We start from the raw sequence: 19,202 nt of genomic DNA on the forward strand, positions 1-19,202 counted from the left end.
AGTTAATGAACAGTGAATCCCTGACTGACAGATAATGCTGTCCCAGGTTCTGCTGCTGTTTAACTTTTGGTTCATGTCTCCCAGCTGCTTCATTTGTTTCCTCTTATTTCAGGGTTCGGATGAGGGTGAGGGTGAACCATCAAACACACTAGCCATCGTGATGGGTGTGTTAGGAGGACTGGCTGTTGTCGGTGCTGTCATAGGCGTCTTAGTGTAAGACAATGGATAAGAAACACAAGATTACTGACTAAATCACTTTGTAGACTGTTGTTTTTGTCCAGTGACTCAATCTATAGAAGACAAAAAATAAATAGCTTAAAAAAATCTAACTGTTTGTGACAGAGCAGATCTGCCATTATCATAAACTTTTGCTTGTATTTATTTAGGAGAAGAAACTCCATAACTCAACCTCCTTCCTTTCAGAAGACGGTGAGTTTGCATTTCAAAGTTAAATTTATTTGTATAAAAGACATACTCGTTAAAAACATGTTTTCCTCTCATCACAATTTGAAACAGGAAAAGTTGGAAGTCATTCAACTTTCCTACACTAGGTCTACAGGAGAACAAAGATCCTACAGACAGAGTGAGAGTGAAGGATGAGACCCTGCAGGAGGCCTCAGATGGACACAGCCTTTTGTTCTGACATACAGTGATATACTTTGTATGAATGGGATTATAGCACTGAAAGTGATTGTGTTTTTTGTTGTAATATTTGTATATATGTGAAATATTACAACGGAGCAGGCAGACAAACTGGGAATGACTTACTGACAACACCAGCTTTTTAGACCCCCAGAATGTTGAAATTGATGCCACATTGAAAAAGCTTGTCTTGATGTATTTTTTGGTATTGGTCCCAGCATCAAGGTTCAAGGTTCAAGGTTCTTTATTTGTCAAATATGCTCCATATTGAAAATACAGCACAGATGAAATTGCAATCCCCCCGGCCCGCAGTGCAAACCTGCAGTGAATAAAAAGAGCACTAAGAAAAGTAGCAATAAAAAAAGCAATACTATAAAACAAATAACTTAGCTAAAGACATTTGGACAACAAATAACAAACGACAGACAATCAACAGACAAGGGCACTTGTGAGTATTTCACTATGAGGTAGTATGTGGATAAATTAAAGTATTAACAATATAAACAGTGCAGATTAAGTTACAAAGTGAGGTAGTGCGTTGTAGTGTAGCAAATGGTGCAAGTAGCATAAACAACGGCTGTGCAGAGTTTTTTTAGAGTGTGTGAATTAGTGGAGCACGCGGGAGGTGGAGGGGGGTGATGTCAGATCCTGTAGGGGCAGACTGTGGCAGGATGCAGAGGGGGGAAGGAGGGCAGAGGGGACGAGTGGGGGGGGGGGGGGGGAGAGCAGGGAGGGAGTTGAGTCTCCTGACTCTCCTGGTGGAATAAACTGTTCTTGAGCCTGCTGGTTCGAGCACGGAGACTCTGCAGTCTCCTCCCAGATGGCAGCAGGCTGAAGAGGCTGTGAGACGGGTGGGTGGGGTCACCTGCAATCGGGGAAGGCGGGGAAGAGAGACACCAATGATCTTCTCAGCTGCTCTCACGATGCGCTGCAGAGTCTTACGGCAGGACACGGTGCAGGCGCCGTACTACACGGTGATGCAGCTGGACAGGATGCTCTCAATGGAGCATGTAAGGCGCACTGGACAGAGTGAGACCATTACATGGAAAACACAAAATGCACGCTTGTAGCTTTAAAGAGTGCATTGCAAACTAAATATCTTCTGTGAAGTGTATAAAACAGGCTGGAACTCATTGATAGCTGAAGGGATTGTTGTGATGTCTCTATCAGATCCCTCAGTGTGAGTGCTGTAGTTATCTGCTTTGCTGCTTCGTGTTCTTGTCTTATATTCTATGTATTTGTCTTTGTTGTTTTGTATTTTTTTACATCTGAGGGCCTGCCCTCAATGATTCCTTGAGTATAAATAAAGGTCAATAAAATGAATGAAATGAGTTAAAGCTGTGTTTCTGTTTGTTGTTAAGAACACTTCACCTCCAGTTTAACAAACTCAGACTTTCTATTCGTAAGCTCCAGTTAAATATCAGGCATCACCAACCTGATAAAGAAACTTCTCTGTTAACTCAGACTGCCTGCTTCATGCTGTGTGTGTGTGTGTGTGTGTGTGTAAAATAAAAGGAGGGGTTGTTCAGAATCATGTCATTTATTACACAGCCACAATTTCACATGGTTCAACTCCTAAAACTACACGTTACGTTAGCTTAGTTGTCTCAAACGGTCAAACTCTGGGTTTAGATACTTACAGTAAGTATACTTCATAACTAGGAGGTAATAATTACAGACAAGGAGGCGATCTTCAGCCGATTCAAACTCTAAACGTGGAGTTTCATTAGTTCGTCTTCCTTGGTGGACGAGGTCCAGCACCGACCTTTGACCTTCTGTAAAACTGTCCCTGTTTGTCTTCAGTTTGACCTTTTTTCTCTCAAAGGCTTCTCCTGATAAAAAGATCAAGGATTGTTAAAGGTCAACCAAAAGAGATGCACAAAAAAAAAACAAATGTTGAATGCAGAAACCACATTATAAAACTCACGTGACTAAATGCGTCTCTAAAAACAAACCAACTATTTGCTAACAGCGCCATCTGCAGGACTCCAAGCAATATTACAGTTAACCAAAACTGATTGGCTTAAAGGCTGCTGTGACCGCATGGAAGCAACGGTACAGTCCAAAAACATAAACGCACCAGTTTGGAAAGTTTCACCTTTGCCGTTTATTTATTTATTTTTTGACAGTTTCCATTTTTGTTTTGATGTCAAACGTTTCCTGACCTGCTCGTTTTTTTTTTCATTATTGAGCTTTGTGACAGAAAGTTCTTAATAGAAAAAAAAGACAAGAAAACGTGTTTTTAGAAAACATGCATTTATTTTATTATTCATTTTCACTTGTAATAAAAGTTGCATTCTTCTCCTCCACTAGATCTGCTTCCTTTAACATCCCTGATTTCCTCCTTTCACAAAGACCGCTCAGTAGCAGCATTTTTTTTTTACGTTTTCTTTTTTTTTTACGCACAAATATGAAACAAATTATACCGTCAACAGCTGAAAATATGTAACACTACAAGGCCTTTAAAGCGGCATCGATCCGCATCGCTCAACCACCTCTTCCATTAAAATTGGTTTGTTTCTTTTCTAACCCTCGTTTCCTTCTGAGGCCTGGAAAAAAAGTGCCATCATCATCATCATTATTATTATTATTGATCCACAAACCCGACTTTTTACACTGATTCTTTTCAAGTTTTCTCAGCCACGATGTGAAAAACAGATCAGGTTTTTAAAAAGAGTGATAACAAGAAATATTAATAGACAAGATCAATAATTGAAGGTCTATGATTTCAGGTGGTCAAACGTCTACGGTGGATTCTGAACGTGTTTTAATTCGAGATAGAAAAAAAAAAATAAACACTCTCGTCTTTGAGATAAATATGTTGTCTTTAAAAGTTGCCCCTGATGTTTCGTCCTTTTCCACCAAGTGAATGTCAAAGTTCATTTATTTTCATGACGTTACCCTTGAAGTAAAGTTCGGCTTTCTAAGCCCCGCCCCCCCAGCTCGCAGCTTGATAAGTCCCTCCTCCCCCGTCAAGCAGCTGAGAAACTGTCACACAAGCGTTTGTAAAGTGAAACAGTCTGATCCGCTCTTTAACCAACATTTCTTTTTTTTTCGTTTTAGCAGTAAATGGACTCGTTTTTAAAGTGCTTTAACAGAAGCTTCCTCCTTTCCAGTCTTTAGCTCGTCGTGGTTAGCCGCCGCCGCCACCACACTGAAGATCAATCCGCCCCCTTCTCCCCGCTCCCCCGAGTCTGAATCCAAAGTGCTGAGCATGTTCAGGTCCGCTCCGAGTCTTTAGCGACACGTGCACGACTCGGCCACCATGTCCTCCAGCTCCTTGTACTCCACCTTCTTCTTGTCCACCACCAGCACGCTCATGGGCATGTACTTGTACGGCACGCAGGACGGAGGCGGGACGTCCCCGACGCCCAGGTCGTTGATGACCGTCTGGATGATGGCGTGGTGCGGCGAGTGGTAGCCGTAGTGGAGCACCCGGGGGCAGTTCCCCTTGCAGAAGCGCGGGTTGTACACCGGCGGCGCGATGAAGTAGCGACCCCAGCCGAGCTCGTCGAAGGAGAGGCGGAACGAGTGGAGCTTGCAGCGGTTTTTCGGCGTGCTGGTTTTGCGTTTGTAGTTGGGGATTTCGGCGAGGATGGAGGCGGAGGGCGAGGTGGAGAATGACAAGGAGGAAGACGAGGAAGACGGGGCGTTTTTCAGAGCGTCCAGCGACGGATCCTTCGACTCCGAGTCTTTGGAGCGCCGCTGCCGTCGGAGAGGAGGATTCCACGGACGCATCTGCCTCATGACGTTTTCCCCCTCGGCGCCGAGCAGGTCCTCCATCCAGTCCTTCCCCTCCCGCTCCTCCTCCAGGTATAAAAGCAGAGACGGGACCTCGACGTGCGGCTCGCCGTTCCATCTTTTGTCCCTGCCAGTCCACCACCACCTGGAGAGGCGGCCGTCCTTGTGAGCGTGCCCGGGATGGGCGCACCAGTACAGGGCAGTGAGAGTCAGATGTCCCCCCGCGCTCTGGTTGTTCCCCTGCCGGACGTGCGCGGTGATATCCGTCTCCGTCCACTGCTCGTGAGGCTCCAGAGTGACCAGGCTGTCCGCGCCCAGCGACGTGATCTGAGCCCTGCAGCGGGGCGCGGTGAGGACCCGGGAGGTGCTGGAGGATGAGGAGGCAGACGACGTCGAAGACGAAGAGCGGAGGTGGATGAATGACGCTCGGACCAGCTGCTCTGTGGGAAGAGTGTCGAGGTTGTACTGGACGGTGAAGCTGTAGTGATGGTCTTAAAAAAAGGGAAAGACACAAACAAAAAGGAGATGAATTAAATCACACTTTCATGATCATTTTTTACAAAATGTATTTTTTTTATAAAACACTTCAAGGGCCAAACAAAAGGGGATTTTTTTTGCTTTTTCACGGTATACTACGAACGTCACTCGCCGTCTTATTTTCTCCGTTAGTGTGAAAGACCTGTAGATGTTTTCAGGAGTGAATGCTCGACTTTAAAACGACTAAAGTCCCAAAGGTGAAAACAAAGACAGTTTATGATCAGGCTTGTTTACCTCTGGAAATGAGGCATGTTCAGAGCTGTTTACTGCTGTGTACGAGTTATCTGTACGTTTCTTAAATGTTCTGTGTATTGTTGGGAAATGTGCAGTATTTTGATTGAAAGAAAAAAATAAATACTATTAAATATTTTTAAAAAAAAGACAGGTGGAGGAAAGGAATTTGACACTATTTGGTTACTCTCTTGTCGACATAAGGAAATGTCCAATGACTGAAAAAAAATACACATTTATATAGTGAAATAAAATAAAAAAAAAAATAAAAAAAATGGAGCGATGGTTTAAAGATGACTCATGCAGTTATGTGTGGAAATATTTAGGACAATATTTAGGAATATTAAGTCATCGTTTGTCTTGAGTGAGGAAACAGTTGGGTGTCATTATTTTAACTATTATTTTCTTTATTTAGTTTAATTATTTACTTTAGTTGTTTAAATATTATTTAGTTGAGATATTATTTAGTTTAAATATTATTTAGTTGAGATATTATTTAGTTTAAATATTATTGAGTGTGACGTCACCTGATTGAGCTCACCTCTGGACGCAGGCAGGTACTGCACTGAAGACACGGTTGGCCTCAGCAGACGGACGGTGTTTGAGCCGAACTTCCGGTGCTGTCTGGGCCTTCCGTCCGGTTCTGCGGCGCTCCGGTACAAACTCAACATGAACTGCAGGTTCTGGTCGGCTTTCTGCTCCGCCGTTAACGGTCGGTGATGCTGCTGCGGCTGCGCGCCTTTGAGCCTCGCGCTCCGGTAACTCCGAGAGGCCCGTTGGTTTCCGGGCTCGAACCCGTGTCCGGTGCCGGTGAAACCCAGCAGATAGATAAAAAAGGTGAGGAGGCAGACACGCAGGAGGCTGCGGGTCGCCCTCATGTTTGCTTTTTAAAACCTCTGGCGCTAGCGAGCTCCACCAACGAGGCTAGAGTCGGACACCATCCTCCGCGCGGACGAGAGCGGGATTTACAGACTCACCTGAGCGCGCACCATTTTACCAATTGACTTCCGGAAACCTACGATGACCCTAATTAACCCCTCGGATGTTTGCGTGAGCCGTTAAGAATGACGTAAGGACGACGTGATTTGTCATGACAGAGGTGCGTGAAAGTGGTGTTTGTTAAAAAAAATAAAAAAATAAATACTTAAATAACAATAAATAATTTATCCCTATGATCATTTACTTCAGTTAATTTTATTTGAATTATTTGTTTGTTAATGTTTCTTTTATGTGAAGAACTTTGAATTGTTGTTGAAATTTGCGACATAAATAAACTTGCCTTCTTAAGTGATGACATAAAAAAAAAAATCACACTATTCCTCACTTCTATTTCTTGTGCAGACACGGATGGACAGTCTGAAATCTGGAAAATATGACTTGATGTAAGTAAACATTTGATCACACACTGGGTGTGTTTCAGACTTGTTAAGGCCTCACTCTGGTGCCACCTAGTGGTAGAATCATGTGCAGTGCAACCACACTTCAAATGCAACATGTGATGGGACTCTGAGATAAACTAAAACCTTTGTGATAATAAAGATGCTCACCCAGACAATAGAAACCTTAATGCAGCATTTATTCAATAAGAAGAGATATTGATAGATAGATAGATAGATACTTTATTGATCCCGAGGGAAATGGTCAAATCTTTTTTTCTTTCAGTTTTGTCCGATTTGAATGACATTTTTAGTTTTTCTTTAATATCTCTGCATGGGGGTCTTTCTAAATAAAGTAAATGATCTGATTGATGTATTTCAAAAAGAACCAAGCCTTTATAAACTGTCTGCTATAAGGATGGCTTTTCACTTTCTGTCTTTGGCTCTGCTGCAGAGATTTTCAGGATGTATCATTGTTTAGTTTTTCTTCTCCGTCTCGACTTCCAGACTTCGTCTGAATTTTCAGACTCTAGTCACAGTTTTCTGATTTGTTGTTTGTTTGTTCTGGTATAATTTGAAGCATGAGCTCTCTGGGATCTTCTGGTAAACGAATTGTTCTCGGTGGGGAGGAGCTGATCAGATGACAGGCCCGTAAAAAATTGCGAAAAAATGAAAGAAACACATGCTGGAGGAAACCCTTTTTTTTTTTTTTTTTTTTTTTTTTTAACCGGGTCCTTTTAAACTTGATCTCTCTTGAAACGCACACACTCACCACCAAACCAAATATTAGAGCTCAGAGTCTTTGAGAACAGAAAAAAAAAAATAGGTGAACAAAAAAAAAAAAAAAGTGCTTCTGATCTGACCAAAACAAACTCCTCGTGGTCGGGATGAAAGGTGAGCTGTCTGGGCATGTTTGAATCTGTCTCATTTTCTCTTTGATTCTCTCCTCCTTCAGCTTCTTTCTCTCAAGTCTACACACACACACACACACACACACACATTCAGTTTAGTGGCATTGCAGCGTGGTGGCATTCCACAACAGTGATTATCTGCAGTCCCAATCACTGCAGTCTGCAGAGAGAGTGTGGGAAAACTCCAAACTATGGGAGGGATTGCAGCAAACGACTACAAGAGCTTATGAGGGAGTGATCGCTTGATACGTTTACCATAAAAAGGCCGAGGCAACGGTTTGGATTTTTCCAGCGTTAAAACTTTTATCTGGTTCTCCTTTTAACCACGTCATCTTGATGCGCTGTTTTCTTCTTCGCAGGTTAACGCTATAGACGCCAGTGGGCGATTCTGGAGTCTGCTGGGGCCCATCCAACCAGCGTTCATCACCGCTAATGATCCGCAGATGATCTGACACCAACAAGTTATTTTATTGTCAAAGTTTACATCAGTATTATTTAAAAAAACAAAACAACAACAACATTGTTTTTGTCTGGTGAGCCGTCTTTCACAAACAGTACAAACAAGCGTGATGGCCGTCAGATGGGGCCAACTTAGGGAAGATTCTGTCATTGTAAACGTTACATATTGACAAGACCCTGAGGGCCCCCCCCCTTACTGGCCCCGGTCCCCAAGCAGTTGCCGTCCTTGCCTATTAACAAGCAGCGCCTCTGCTCGGCGCATTGTGACACGTTCAGGCAGATATTTAAACGCCATTAAACACACTTAAAGCAAAGGGTCAACATTTTCCCCTCAAGACTTTCCCCTTTGTTTTAAGCAAATCTTCACATTAACTGTGTGCTTCATCGAATCTTCACAATTAAAGGAATATTTGTTTAAGTTTTGAGACTTATTTTAGAGTCTTTGCCTCACGTTGGCCGTTGTTGTTGCTGTTTTAATCTTGTCGGAAACATTGTCCCCATCATACATTTGTATTTAATTTACACCAAAATGTAATTGTAATAAATTAAAGATAATAAATGTTTGACGATTTCAGAGTATAGACTGTCTTATAGTGCTTGAATAGAATCTGAGGTCTGCCTAGCTTGGTGTGCTGTAGCGGTATTGGCATGCTTTCATCACTTTATTTCTCCCTCGTCTTCTGGGCTTTATGCTAAGCTAGGCTAATGATGCTCTTAACAAAGAACACAACGTTTGGTATCCATACAGCCAATCTTCTGCTCACAAAATCATGTGACGCTTTAGTTTGTTTTATATGCTTTTATTCTTTTGCGCTGTCGTGTAAATTGTTTGTTTGTATGCTCTTGGTGGAAGACAAATTAAAGGTCACTTTCAATTTTAGGTTCATTTGTCAAACTAGCCTACTCCTTACAGCGCGTACTTTAATAAACACAAATTACAGAGTGTCCGCCTAATGCTAAACTTAAATTAATACATCTGTTTTGCTCCATTGGGGACCGAGGGGAAGTTTAGATTCAAACTTTAACCGAGATTGTGTGTTCCTTTAATGAGCCGAGAGTATGTTTGGGAGGGAGAATTAATAAAAAATGGCAGCGAGTTCGAGAGCTGCTCATTTAAATGTTTCTTTATATGGTTTGTCAGACGGGGGAGACTGGTACGGGGGGAGGAGGGGGCTAGAAATGCGTGGGACGTGATATCAAATGTTTTTATTGGCCTTCAGTTGTTCATGCAGAACTACAGAGCTTCACTTGCAGATGCATGGAGACAATATTGGCTTTCACCTTTAAGTTTATAGGGCTAACTTTTCAGCCTACGACCCCCAAAATGGCAGTGCAAAACAATGAAGACCCCCACCGTCCCTGAAGGTGGTTATGGTTAATTAATATAACTTTGTTTACACACACCAACAAGTAACCTGGGTGTACACAATCCAACACTGAGTGGACTGACATAATGTGCACATTTACATTCAAATATTTAATAGCATTACTTTTATATTGTGTTTTAATTTGTACAGCAAGGCTCGGTGGCAAAGTGGAGGGCATTATATTTTCAAAATAAGGGCCAAACACTTTCTTCCGACGCTCTTATTTAGCTGTGTTTGCCGCATGATGTTTCCATTGAATACAGCGGTTGTTTCGCTTGTAGCCCCTCCCACTCACCCACTCCTCACTTCCCATTGGACGCGTTCGCACAGGGAGTCTCTGCTTATTGGTTGAATGTGCCTGTCAATCAGGACCGTCTTCCAAAAGTTTTCCCCAAAAGTTTTGAGCTACGTAAAGCTAACCAGAAGCTAACCGGAAATATGTACCCTTCCCTTCAAAGTAAAGGCACTTGACCTGCATTTCTTCAGAAATACACGAATGAGGTGTGAAAGATGTCAAATGTATTGATATGTGGATGAGTCTGAACAGATTTAAAGCGATTTTACGATTGTAAATCACGCTAACGGCTACTTTATGTACAGCATTTAAACTAATAACCGGAAGTTGTTACCGCCATTTTGGCTCTAACGTCGTGTACTTTGACACTAGCTTAAAAAAAAAGTTTTCTTCCCTCCCCCTCTCTTCATCCATCCATCCATCCATTCGCTGTTGTTGTTACAGAGGTGATGGAGAAGCCGAGAGTCCGCTACCGGCACCGTTAAGCCAGCACCGAGTCAGTCCAAAGACTACCGAACCGTCAGGGAGGGGAAGAGGAACAAGAACACCAACAACACTGTCGGAAAGGGAGGGAAAGGATAATAATAATGGAAACGGTGGAGCAGCTCGTCTCTTTCCACCACATTCAGGTCCAGTTGAGCGGGGGCGCGCCTTGGGGGTTCACGCTGAAAGGAGGGCTCGAGCACGGCGAGCCGCTCATCATCACCAAGGTAAGCTCGACTATAATTCCTCTACATGTGGCCAAATAAACCACATTTAACTGCTTTTTATGCACTTATAGGCATCTATTATGACATTTTGCATGCACACTTGTGTGCACATTATTATTATTATTATTTTTGCACAATATCACATTTAAAGTGACTTTAGGATGTGAGTTTTGTAAAGGATGTGGTTGTTAAAATTCTCCAGTCCCAGTAAAAAAATAAAAAGCATTTATTCATATGAGCTGTTTGAGTGTTTGGCTGCTGCTTCTTTGGTTTAAACTTTTCAACTCAGGGTAAAAAAAACAAAAAAAACAAACAGCTTTTCCTTCAACCTATTCTGTATTCACTTTATGCACAGCTCCACTGTTTCTTTTTCTCTCCTCCTCCCTGCTGCAGAGAATAAAAACGTTATTGTACAACGATTAAGCAGATATCCGGTGCTGGTTGATGTTTGTCAGCTGTCACTGTCTGTGGATTAAAAAAAGCTCCTGTATTTTAATGTAATGCAGCGGTCGGGTCTGTGAGACTTTAAAGGGGGGGGGGGTCAAAAGGTTCCCACAGAGGGTGCTTAAAGGGGTTCCCTGCTCTGCATTGAGTCTCTGTTCATCTCCCTGTCACTTCATTGACTGGGGGGGTTAAAAAAAAGAAAAAGCCGGACGTGCTGACGGATGAATAAAACCACTTCAGATGGAGTCTGCAGCAGGAGGCTCTGATTCTGTCTGATTTACATGTTGTCATCTCTCTGTGTGTCTGCTTGTTCGTGGAAACAGAAAACAAAGCGTTCGACTCAGAGCCGTAGTGTTGAGCGCTGGGATTCGCCACCACTGGAATACAATCGGATTTCTCAAGCCGTGCTGTCAACACGGACGAAGCTGAGCAGTAAAGAAGAAACTGTTTCCACTTATTTATCTGGTGATGGAAACAAAAAAAAAACAACAAGGCCTTGCTTGCTGATGACCTAAAGTGCACAGTTTCATCTTAAAGCTCGCTGTTTTAAAAAAAAAAAAAAAACGTCTTGGGGGGCTGCGAGCTGAGCTGCCGTTATCTTTCGTCCAACTTTTCTCCACGGTCGTCTGCAGAGAAAGAGTCGAAGAGAAGGGTTGAAAGATTACTGCCTTTTGAAAGTCGGAGCAAGGCATCCGTGCAGGGTTGGTAGTTCTCAACGTTCAGTGTGTTCGTCTTTGGCAGCTCAGTACCTGCTGTAACGGATCAGAGCGCTGCTTGATTGTTCCTCCCACAGAGGTTCCTTTTATAGCGTCGTGTGTGTTTGCTCCGAGTTTTGGGAGAGATTTAGACGTGTTTCTTCCAGATTCTGACTCGACCTCGTCTTGTGCGATAAAGTCGCGCGGGGGGGGGGGGTGAGCCGACGTTTCCTCCCGGCCTCTTCTCACGGTTTCACTCCGCGGGGCGGTGAGCTGCTGGAAACAAGGAGGGTGCCTTTAGAAATACTGCAAGTAATTATTGGTGTGTGTTCTGCTGGGAGGGGGGGGGGGGGCATCTGCCTGTGTGTGCGTGTGTGTGTGTGTGTGTGTGTGTGTGTGTGTGTTCAGTCCAGTGCATAAGTAGGCCGAATAACATTCAACCCCTGCTCCCTGGGTCCTTTCCTTCACTCCTTCGCCCACTCACTCGAAAAGTTTGAGCGGTGCAAATGTTGGCCGGCGCACCTCCTATACTCACCGCAGGACCACAGCAGGGAATGGAAAAGCCTGGCTCAGTCATCTGGAAACACACACACACACACACACACACACACACACATGAAGTCACACACAGTAACACAGCCCCTGGGAAAATGTGACTGGGACTTGCTAACAGGAGATCCAAATCAAAGCGTGCTCTATGGCTGCTCTGTGTCCAGTGGCTACTTAATACACGCACGATAAAGTAGCCGAGGCGCTGAGAGCCGCGGCGGCACGGAGAAGTGTTTAATGATTAAGTGATCGAGTCCTTGAAGGAAGGAGGGGAAACGCACAGAAGAGAAGGTAAAGTCGAGACGTTTAATATTTATATATATGCGCGTGTGTGCTTGACAGACGTGCGTGTAATGTGTTTTAGGTTAGCGTGAGGGTTTACTGCGTGGACACACTTCTAATCCTCTTAACGTCCAGGACGGAGTGGGAGACGACTCGGGTCGTACAACACACAAAGTCCAGCTTCTAGCTCGGCCACTCTCTCTCTCTCTCTCTCTCTCTCTCTCTCTCTCTCTCTCTCCGTCCTCTTTTTGTCTCGTAGCCTCAGCCGACGTTTCAAACAGTTACCCGGCTGCTTTTTCGTAGCCGAAGTCTCGTGGCCGAGCGTTCCCCCAGTTAAAACGTTACTGTGTTATTAAAAGTCACATTTAAAACCACATTTTTAAGGCATAAGTCACATTTTGTTGCTTTAAACCTTTTTTGATGTTCGTCAAAATGCCCACAGATGAAGCTTCGAGCGTCAGAGCACCAAAAAAAAGCATAAAACTAAAAAATACAAAAGTTCAATAGCTTCCTGTTAACGTCTATTAAAGTCCGGTCTTACGTATCCAGGTAACGTCTGTAATGCAAAAATAAACTTCACTTATGTTAAACCTAAACGCTCACCTTTCAACACCATGGACGCCATGAAACTGAGCGCTCACATCGCCCGACATGAAGTCTGCTGGAACTCTTTACCAACCGCTGACTCGCTCTCCAGCTTTATAGCTAACCATTAGCATTAGCAAGAAAAACGTTGTTATTTTAAGATAGATAGATAGATAGATAGATAGATACTTTATTGATCCCGAGGGAAATTCAAGTCTCTGCAGAACTTGATGAAGCCCGAGCAAAGCGGCTTCCTTCTTCAGTCTGTCGTTGGGTTTTACGTTGTTACTCCACCTTGGACTCTTGGAACTATCTTGTCTTTGTTTTCTGCAGCTAATCCCACGTTGTGGCCTGATCGGCATTCTCTCTACCCCCCTCTGCTTTTATCTTTATCCATTGGCAGTCCAAAGCATGACTGAATATATAATCCCTCCATCATGTTCGGGGATCGCCCCGCTGGCAGAAATACCTTAAAACGTCTTTTTTTGGTTGTTTTTGTTGTTACAGTCGGTCTTTAACGTGTAATTGAAACAGTGGCTCCGTCGGGGTATTTGCGGAGTGAATAAAAACGGTTCAGTTGCCCTCTCAGGATGTCCATGTTTTGTGGAGTGTGTGTGTGTGTTCATGGCCCTTTGGGAGCATGGACGCCGCTGGATGGTTGGGGGGAAAGGGGGGGGATGGTCGACTTCTCCAGACTGAGACAGCACAGGGATATAAGCCATTTGGTCAACATTCCTCCTGGAGCAGAACAAATTACCAACTGTGGTGTGTGTGTGTGTGTGTGTGTGTGTGTGTGTGTGTGTGTGTGTGAGTTGAGATATTGTCCGTGTCCACCAGTTGAGCTTATAATTTTCCGACTTGCGGACTCGTCTTCCACTGATTATCTGCGTCCCGACACGGTAAGTGTGAGCTTTTATCTGATCGAGCAGTTAGCCGGTGAGTCATTAGCTTTCATGTCAGTCAACCATGTAGTGATAAAGTCTGAAGAGCTCCACGGCGAGCGGCCCCGCCCACCTTTTTTCTGCCCATTGAAGTCCTCCCTTTGACCTTTCAGAAAACCCTTACGTTGACATTTTTAATCCTTGAACCAACGCCAGCCAGCGACCCCCCCCGACGCTCGTAGCGATCAACTTCAGAAATGGAACATTTTGACAACCTCAACTTCAGTCAACTAAAAATCAGTTTTTCTAAAACGCTCTTCTGTGGCTGTAAATATTTCTAGCTAACGCTAAAGCAAACCAAACGTTTAGGAAAAGGTTTCACCTGTCGTTGGGACGAGTCGTTGAGGGTCAACAATCGAACATGTTGACATGAGAACGAAAACAGAATTAAGCTTTCATCACATTTTCCAAAAATATCCACGTCCATCCAGTGGCGTCCTGGACTACCATGGGTTTCAGGTTCTGGTTCCCCTCAGATCTTCTGGGCTCCATCCCATATTTCCCACTGCGTCCAACTGGATGGTATTTTTTTGTCGATCGCCCTGGAATCCCAATCGGTGACTTCTTGAGTGGCAGCGAACGGCGACGTATGGCGTGGCCTCTGACCCACCGATTGGAGTCCGCCGGGTCTTGATCAGTGGACAAACCTGGACTTGACCCCTTTGGTGAATATGGTCACAGACCGAAAGACGCTAGAGCAAGGTTTTATGGGTAATCTATCACCTCGCCCAGTTGTCATCGGTTATGTGTTTTTCGAACACGTTTCACGTCTTTTTACGTCTTCTTGTCAAATGTGGTTCCCGATGACTCAGTAGCGAGATCCTTCCATTGTTCTGTCGGACGCCAGCAGAAGGTCTCTGCGTAGCGTCTCGACATTGACCTGTTCCTGTGAGCTCGTGACTCCTCTCTGATCCCTCACTTTAATAACGATACTCTCCCGTGGGACAACACGGAAACCAGGAAAAAACGTGCAACCGTCTGTGTTTCAAATACGAGCGGCGGATGGAATTTGTCGGGGTGGGCGGGAAGGCGGGAAATGGAAGTCGTTTAAATCACTGCTGTTTATTTGTGAACAGAGTCGGAGGTTTTTATTAAAGGGACGCTCGTGACACATTGTTCTGATAGATTCCAGTCGCTCACTTGGAATGTCTGGACTGGGATTTTCCCACCGGACGCTCTTAAGACCAGACACTCCCCCCCCCCCCCCCTGTCTTAATGAACATCAGACCCTACATGTTGTACCAGAGTCTGTCTGAGTGGACTTCACCCACGTGGGCCTCCATGATGGACTTGGTAGAACCTGTGCTCACCCTGTGTGACGACAGATGTCTTTATTGATTATTGGCACCGCGATTGAAACAACCAATCTGTAAATGAGGCCGATATAGGACCTGATACTGATCGGATCTGTCCCATCTCTGCTTCGTGACCTGACTTAACCCAAGCTTCAGAGTGACTGTGTGGACACATGAACTGAGTATCTATGGGGGGGGGGGGGGTCTATGGAGAGATCCGGGATCAGCTGTGAAGATCTCATCACACGTCTTTGTTTGTTTGTCAGTGGACCGTCTTTAATGATCCTCCTGTCCAATCAAATGGACACTAATTCACGGTAAACATGACCACGCTTTCACGACAGAGTTTGGAAATATCTGAAGTCCTTCTTCTTCTTCTTCTTCTTCAAATGGGGGGGGGGGGGGGCGTGGAGCAATCTAGCTGAGTATCTGTTTGAAAGCACAGCGGAGCCGTCGGGACGTTTCGATGCGATCAGAAGAAGAAACAAAGACGGGAGACGCTAACGTGTCTCCCTGGTTCCTGCTGTTTGACGGAAACAGAAATCCAGGGATTTTACAGAAGAATGTTTTGACATGTGGTCGAAGGTATGCAGCCAAATGTCCTCGGTTGGTAAACAGTGTGTGTGTGTGTGTGTGTGTGTGTGTGTGTGTGTGTGTGTGTGTGTTACTCCCTACATTCCAGTAAAGGTAGCCTCCAGTAGCAATCTGCTCAGCGGGGGGTAGATGAGGATGCCATCAGATAGAGATGCTATTGTCTCTACTGTGTGTGTGTGTGTGTGTGTGTGTGTGTGTGTGTGTGTGTGTGTGTGTGTCCTCTGCCCTGACTTGCTCTGCTAACTGTCCTAACTAACCAAAAACACATGTTGTGTTTGAGCGTAGTACACAATGGAGCATATTGATGAGACGGACGAGGGGGAAGAACACGAAGAGCGAGATGGAAAAATAAAAACTTCAGCTGCTTGTTGTTGTTGTTGTTGTTGTTGTTGTTGTTGTTGTTGTTGTTGTTGTTTAATCTCGTTAAGTCATCAGATAATTAATTCTGCTTCTCCTCAGAAAACTCACCATGGTTGAGGTTTTGGGATGTTTACGGCGTTTTGGGTATTTTTCCAAAAAAAAACACACGATCAGAGGATGAAGAAGAATTAAAATGAAAATATTTCCTTTGTTTTTTTTCATTTCTGACTTTCATTGCTGAAAGATTTTATTTCCATGTTTTTATTCAAGTTGTTTCTGAATGATGGCGATACGTCTTTTTTTATTTTATTTATTTATTTATGTTTTACGGCTTTTGGCCCGGCGCCCTCGTACGACACCCCAGCGCTCGTTGTTCCTACCTGTGATGAAAGTTAGCGTCTGCATCCATTAATAATGTCTGTCAGGTGTTTTAATGAACCCAACCTGGTTAAATAGAAAAATGACTGAAAGGAAAAGGTGACGACAGCGTGAAACAGTCGCGTCCTGACGAGTCAGACTTCTCTGATTATGTCGTCGACAAAGCTAATATCAGAAGCCCCGCCCCTTTTTTATTTTGATTGGTCGGTGAGGGAGAAGTGGCGTTGACCGGTATCGACCTCAGTATCGGGCTCGAGTGTGAAGCCCCTTTTATTGTGATGGTCGCTCAAATCCAAAAGTCACTTTAAAGTTTGAGCGAGGAAGACGAGAGACGAAGGGGAGCGACAAAATGTGTGTCTGCTGCAGGACCATAAAGTGTGCAGATAAGTCGAGTCGCAGTGTGTGTGTGTGTGTGTGTGTGTGTGTGTGTGTGTGTGTTTGTTGGGGTGGGGCAGGAATGTCTTTATCTGTGATCTGTGGAGCCTTTAGCTGTTTCTTTTAGGCTACGTCTGCAGGCTCTCACACACTACAATAACAACCCCTGTGTGTGTGTGTGTGTGTGTGTGTGTGTGTGTGTCATCAGTACAATGACCCACAAACACACACACACACACACACACACACACACACAGCACTAGTATTATTGTTTAAAATCAGGAATAGACTATAAGTGAAAACATGGAACAAATGTAAGTCATGTTCACGTTGTGTGTTTCTGTGTGTGACGAGGTCCCGACATGAGGCACGCACACACACACACACACACACACACACACACACACACACACACACACACACACACACACACACACACACACACTCATATTACACCAGGGTTGCACCTTTAAGCGATGGAGAGCAGCTTTAGAAACACCTCGTTTGGTTTTCTGTTCTGCTGATTTGAACATTTGGAGCTCTCTCTCTCTCTCTCTCTCTCTCTCTCTCTCTCTCTCTCTCTCTCTCTCTCTCTCTCTCTCTCTCTCTCTGATCCACGGCTCGGTTCAGTGGCGGCTTTCTGATCAGCAGGACAACAAGAAGACACTTAAGGCAGGAAAAAGAAGAAGAATTTAAACATTTGTGAAACCGTCTTGGAAGAAGTTTTAATTTTGTTCCAACCCAAAGTTCTGGAGGATCAGTCTGTTCCTCCCCCGGGGACAAATAAAGTTTTTTTAATTGAATGTTTTTTAACCAATCCTTAACCAAAAACCTTCCAAACGTAGCGTCTAGTGGTTTATTTTTTTTTAACTCGGACAGTCGAGCCTTAAATGACTCAGCTTCTGAAGAATAATATATATATATTTTTTTTTTTGTGGATTTGTTCAAACTCGCCATTTTGGATTGAACCACTTCATCTTTGAGGCTGTTATTTCTTTAGGTTTATCCAGTGAGTCCGATTTACAATTTACCGCCATTAACTCGCCTCAGATTAACCACCAAGAGGAAGGACCAACAGCTCACGCCTTCGTTTACTAAACGTTACACTTTACGCTAACGCTAACGCTAACGTTACGGCCTCGTCTCTGCAGCCGTGTTGACTTTTCCACTCGCACGCCGTCCAAACAAACATCTAAAGACTCCTCGTCCAGCTAATATGTCGGATTAAAAAAAGAGTTTGTGTGTTTTCTGTGTTTATGTGTTTACGGTTTATTGCAGCGCAGCCTTGCCTCAAACCAAAGAATGTACCCCACACACACACACACACACACACACACACACACACTCATTCCTCTACGCAATGCGGTCCCCTCTCGTGGCTGACCCTGGCACGTCGACTTCAGTTTGTGGTCAAAATAAAAAGACACAAAACTCCCTTTGTTTGCTGCATCGTCTCTGTCCATGTTCGTCCCCCGTCCTCGTCCCTCGTCCTCGTCAGGTTGCGTAAGGCGGATTTTTTAAATGTATTTTATGACCTCCCTCACGTTCGCTCCTCGTTAGAAGTGGGATGAAAGGAACGTCTGAGAGGGGAGCCGGCGTTTGTGGGTGCTGCGAGACGAGAGGGTGACAGTGGGTGTGACGCATTCCTCTGGGTCAGGATTCATGAGAAGAGACGTTTGCATTTCTTTGGTTTGGTTTCTGAAAGATGCTTATAATCAATATTCAATGTTTTTTTTATTGTTGTTGTCTTTTTTAGATTTTAAAACCTTCGCCTGCATTTCATTATTTAAGCGTTAAAACGAAGCCGCGTTTTGACCACAGTAACGTCTAAATACTTTCAAAGTGAATAATAAGTGGAGAGACGATCGTCATGTTCAGATGAATCAACATGTGTGTGAAGAGTGTTGTTGTAAATCCACTCTGATCCTGTATTTGATCATGTCTATAAACCCCTCTATTTCAGCCCTGCTCAGAACAGGCTGTTTCTGTGTCTGTAGCTTTAAATATGTAAATGAGCTGTGTCTGACCACGCCCCCTCTCTGGAAGGGCTCGGGTGTACTCGGTGCTTTCTGGCTCCATGTCCTATTGTTTACGGTGAGAAGGCAGACTCAGAGGGCAGAACAAACACCTAGCTGTGGGAGTGTCACCCACCTGGGGGGAGGGGCTACTGCCCTTTGTGATGTCATAGAGGGAACATCTCCAAACGGCCTGTTTGAGCACACATTTTCTGAAGAAAGACAGAGAGGATGGACTTTTCTCATCATTGGGGGGTTTTGTAGACAGAGTGGAGACTCGTGTTATGTGACCTTTAAAACCTTTATTAGAGATAAGCGAGAAGCAGAATTATCAATCGATCAAGTTGTCGTTGTGCCGTGTCGTAACAAGTCCACCTCAAACAGAAGCAGACGGTCGAGCAGCCTGAGGATGGATGGGTG

General features: G+C 44.3%; 3 protein-coding genes and 1 long non-coding RNA gene across 5 annotated transcripts in view; 3 read left to right on the forward strand and 1 right to left on the reverse strand.

Annotated features, from left to right (window-relative positions):
- The window catches only part of LOC306841631 (cadherin-related family member 2-like), a gene marked incomplete at its 3' end in the record, with an annotated part of 28,207 nt that extends 27,607 nt beyond the window's left edge, over positions 1 to 600 (forward strand). The window contains exons 25-27 of the mRNA XM_079371578.1: positions 113 to 213; positions 387 to 429; positions 517 to 600. Of these exons, the coding sequence (XP_079227704.1) occupies positions 113 to 213; positions 387 to 429; positions 517 to 600 (228 nt within the window). The remainder of the gene's footprint in view (positions 1 to 112; positions 214 to 386; positions 430 to 516) is intronic.
- Positions 601 to 3,027: 2,427 nt separating this feature from the next.
- On the reverse strand, positions 3,028 to 6,173 carry bmp15 (bone morphogenetic protein 15). The gene is made up of 2 exons (XM_079371992.1): positions 5,693 to 6,173; positions 3,028 to 4,874 (listed from the first exon to the last, which is right to left on the reverse strand). The coding sequence occupies exons 1-2, from the start codon at positions 6,027 to 6,029 to the stop codon at positions 3,880 to 3,882; spliced, it is 1,332 nt and encodes a 443-aa protein (XP_079228118.1). The 5' UTR covers positions 6,030 to 6,173; the 3' UTR covers positions 3,028 to 3,879.
- On the forward strand, positions 6,153 to 7,914 carry LOC306841974. 2 transcript variants are annotated; one of them, XR_013781645.1, is made up of 3 exons: positions 6,153 to 6,250; positions 6,493 to 6,533; positions 7,798 to 7,914. It is a non-coding gene; the product is annotated as an uncharacterized lncRNA (long non-coding RNA). The 2 variants fall into 2 exon arrangements; XR_013781646.1 differs by lacking the exon at positions 6,493 to 6,533 and having other exon boundaries at positions 6,167 to 6,250.
- Positions 7,915 to 10,146: 2,232 nt separating this feature from the next.
- Positions 10,147 to 19,202, forward strand: part of shroom4 (shroom family member 4) — a gene marked incomplete at its 5' end in the record, with an annotated part of 22,308 nt that continues 13,252 nt past the window's right edge. The window contains 2 exons of the mRNA XM_079371579.1: positions 10,147 to 10,269; positions 10,472 to 10,476. Of these exons, the coding sequence (XP_079227705.1) occupies positions 10,147 to 10,269; positions 10,472 to 10,476 (128 nt within the window). The remainder of the gene's footprint in view (positions 10,270 to 10,471; positions 10,477 to 19,202) is intronic.

The sequence above is a fragment of the Symphodus melops genome, assembly GCF_947650265.1.
Source record: "Symphodus melops genome assembly, chromosome: 20".
In the NCBI taxonomy this organism is placed as follows: Eukaryota; Metazoa; Chordata; class Actinopteri; order Labriformes; family Labridae; genus Symphodus; species Symphodus melops.

What these genes read in the sequence shown, in the direction of transcription:
- bmp15 (XM_079371992.1), bottom strand. Translation starts at nt 6,029, where the DNA reads ATGAGGGCGACCCGCAGCCTCCTGCGTGTCTGCCTCCTCACCTTTTTT. An exon ending in GTACCTGCCTGCGTCCAGAG is followed by an intron (nt 4,875 to 5,692) that starts GTGAGCTCAATC and finishes CCTTTTTTTAAG; the next exon opens with ACCATCACTACAGCTTCACC.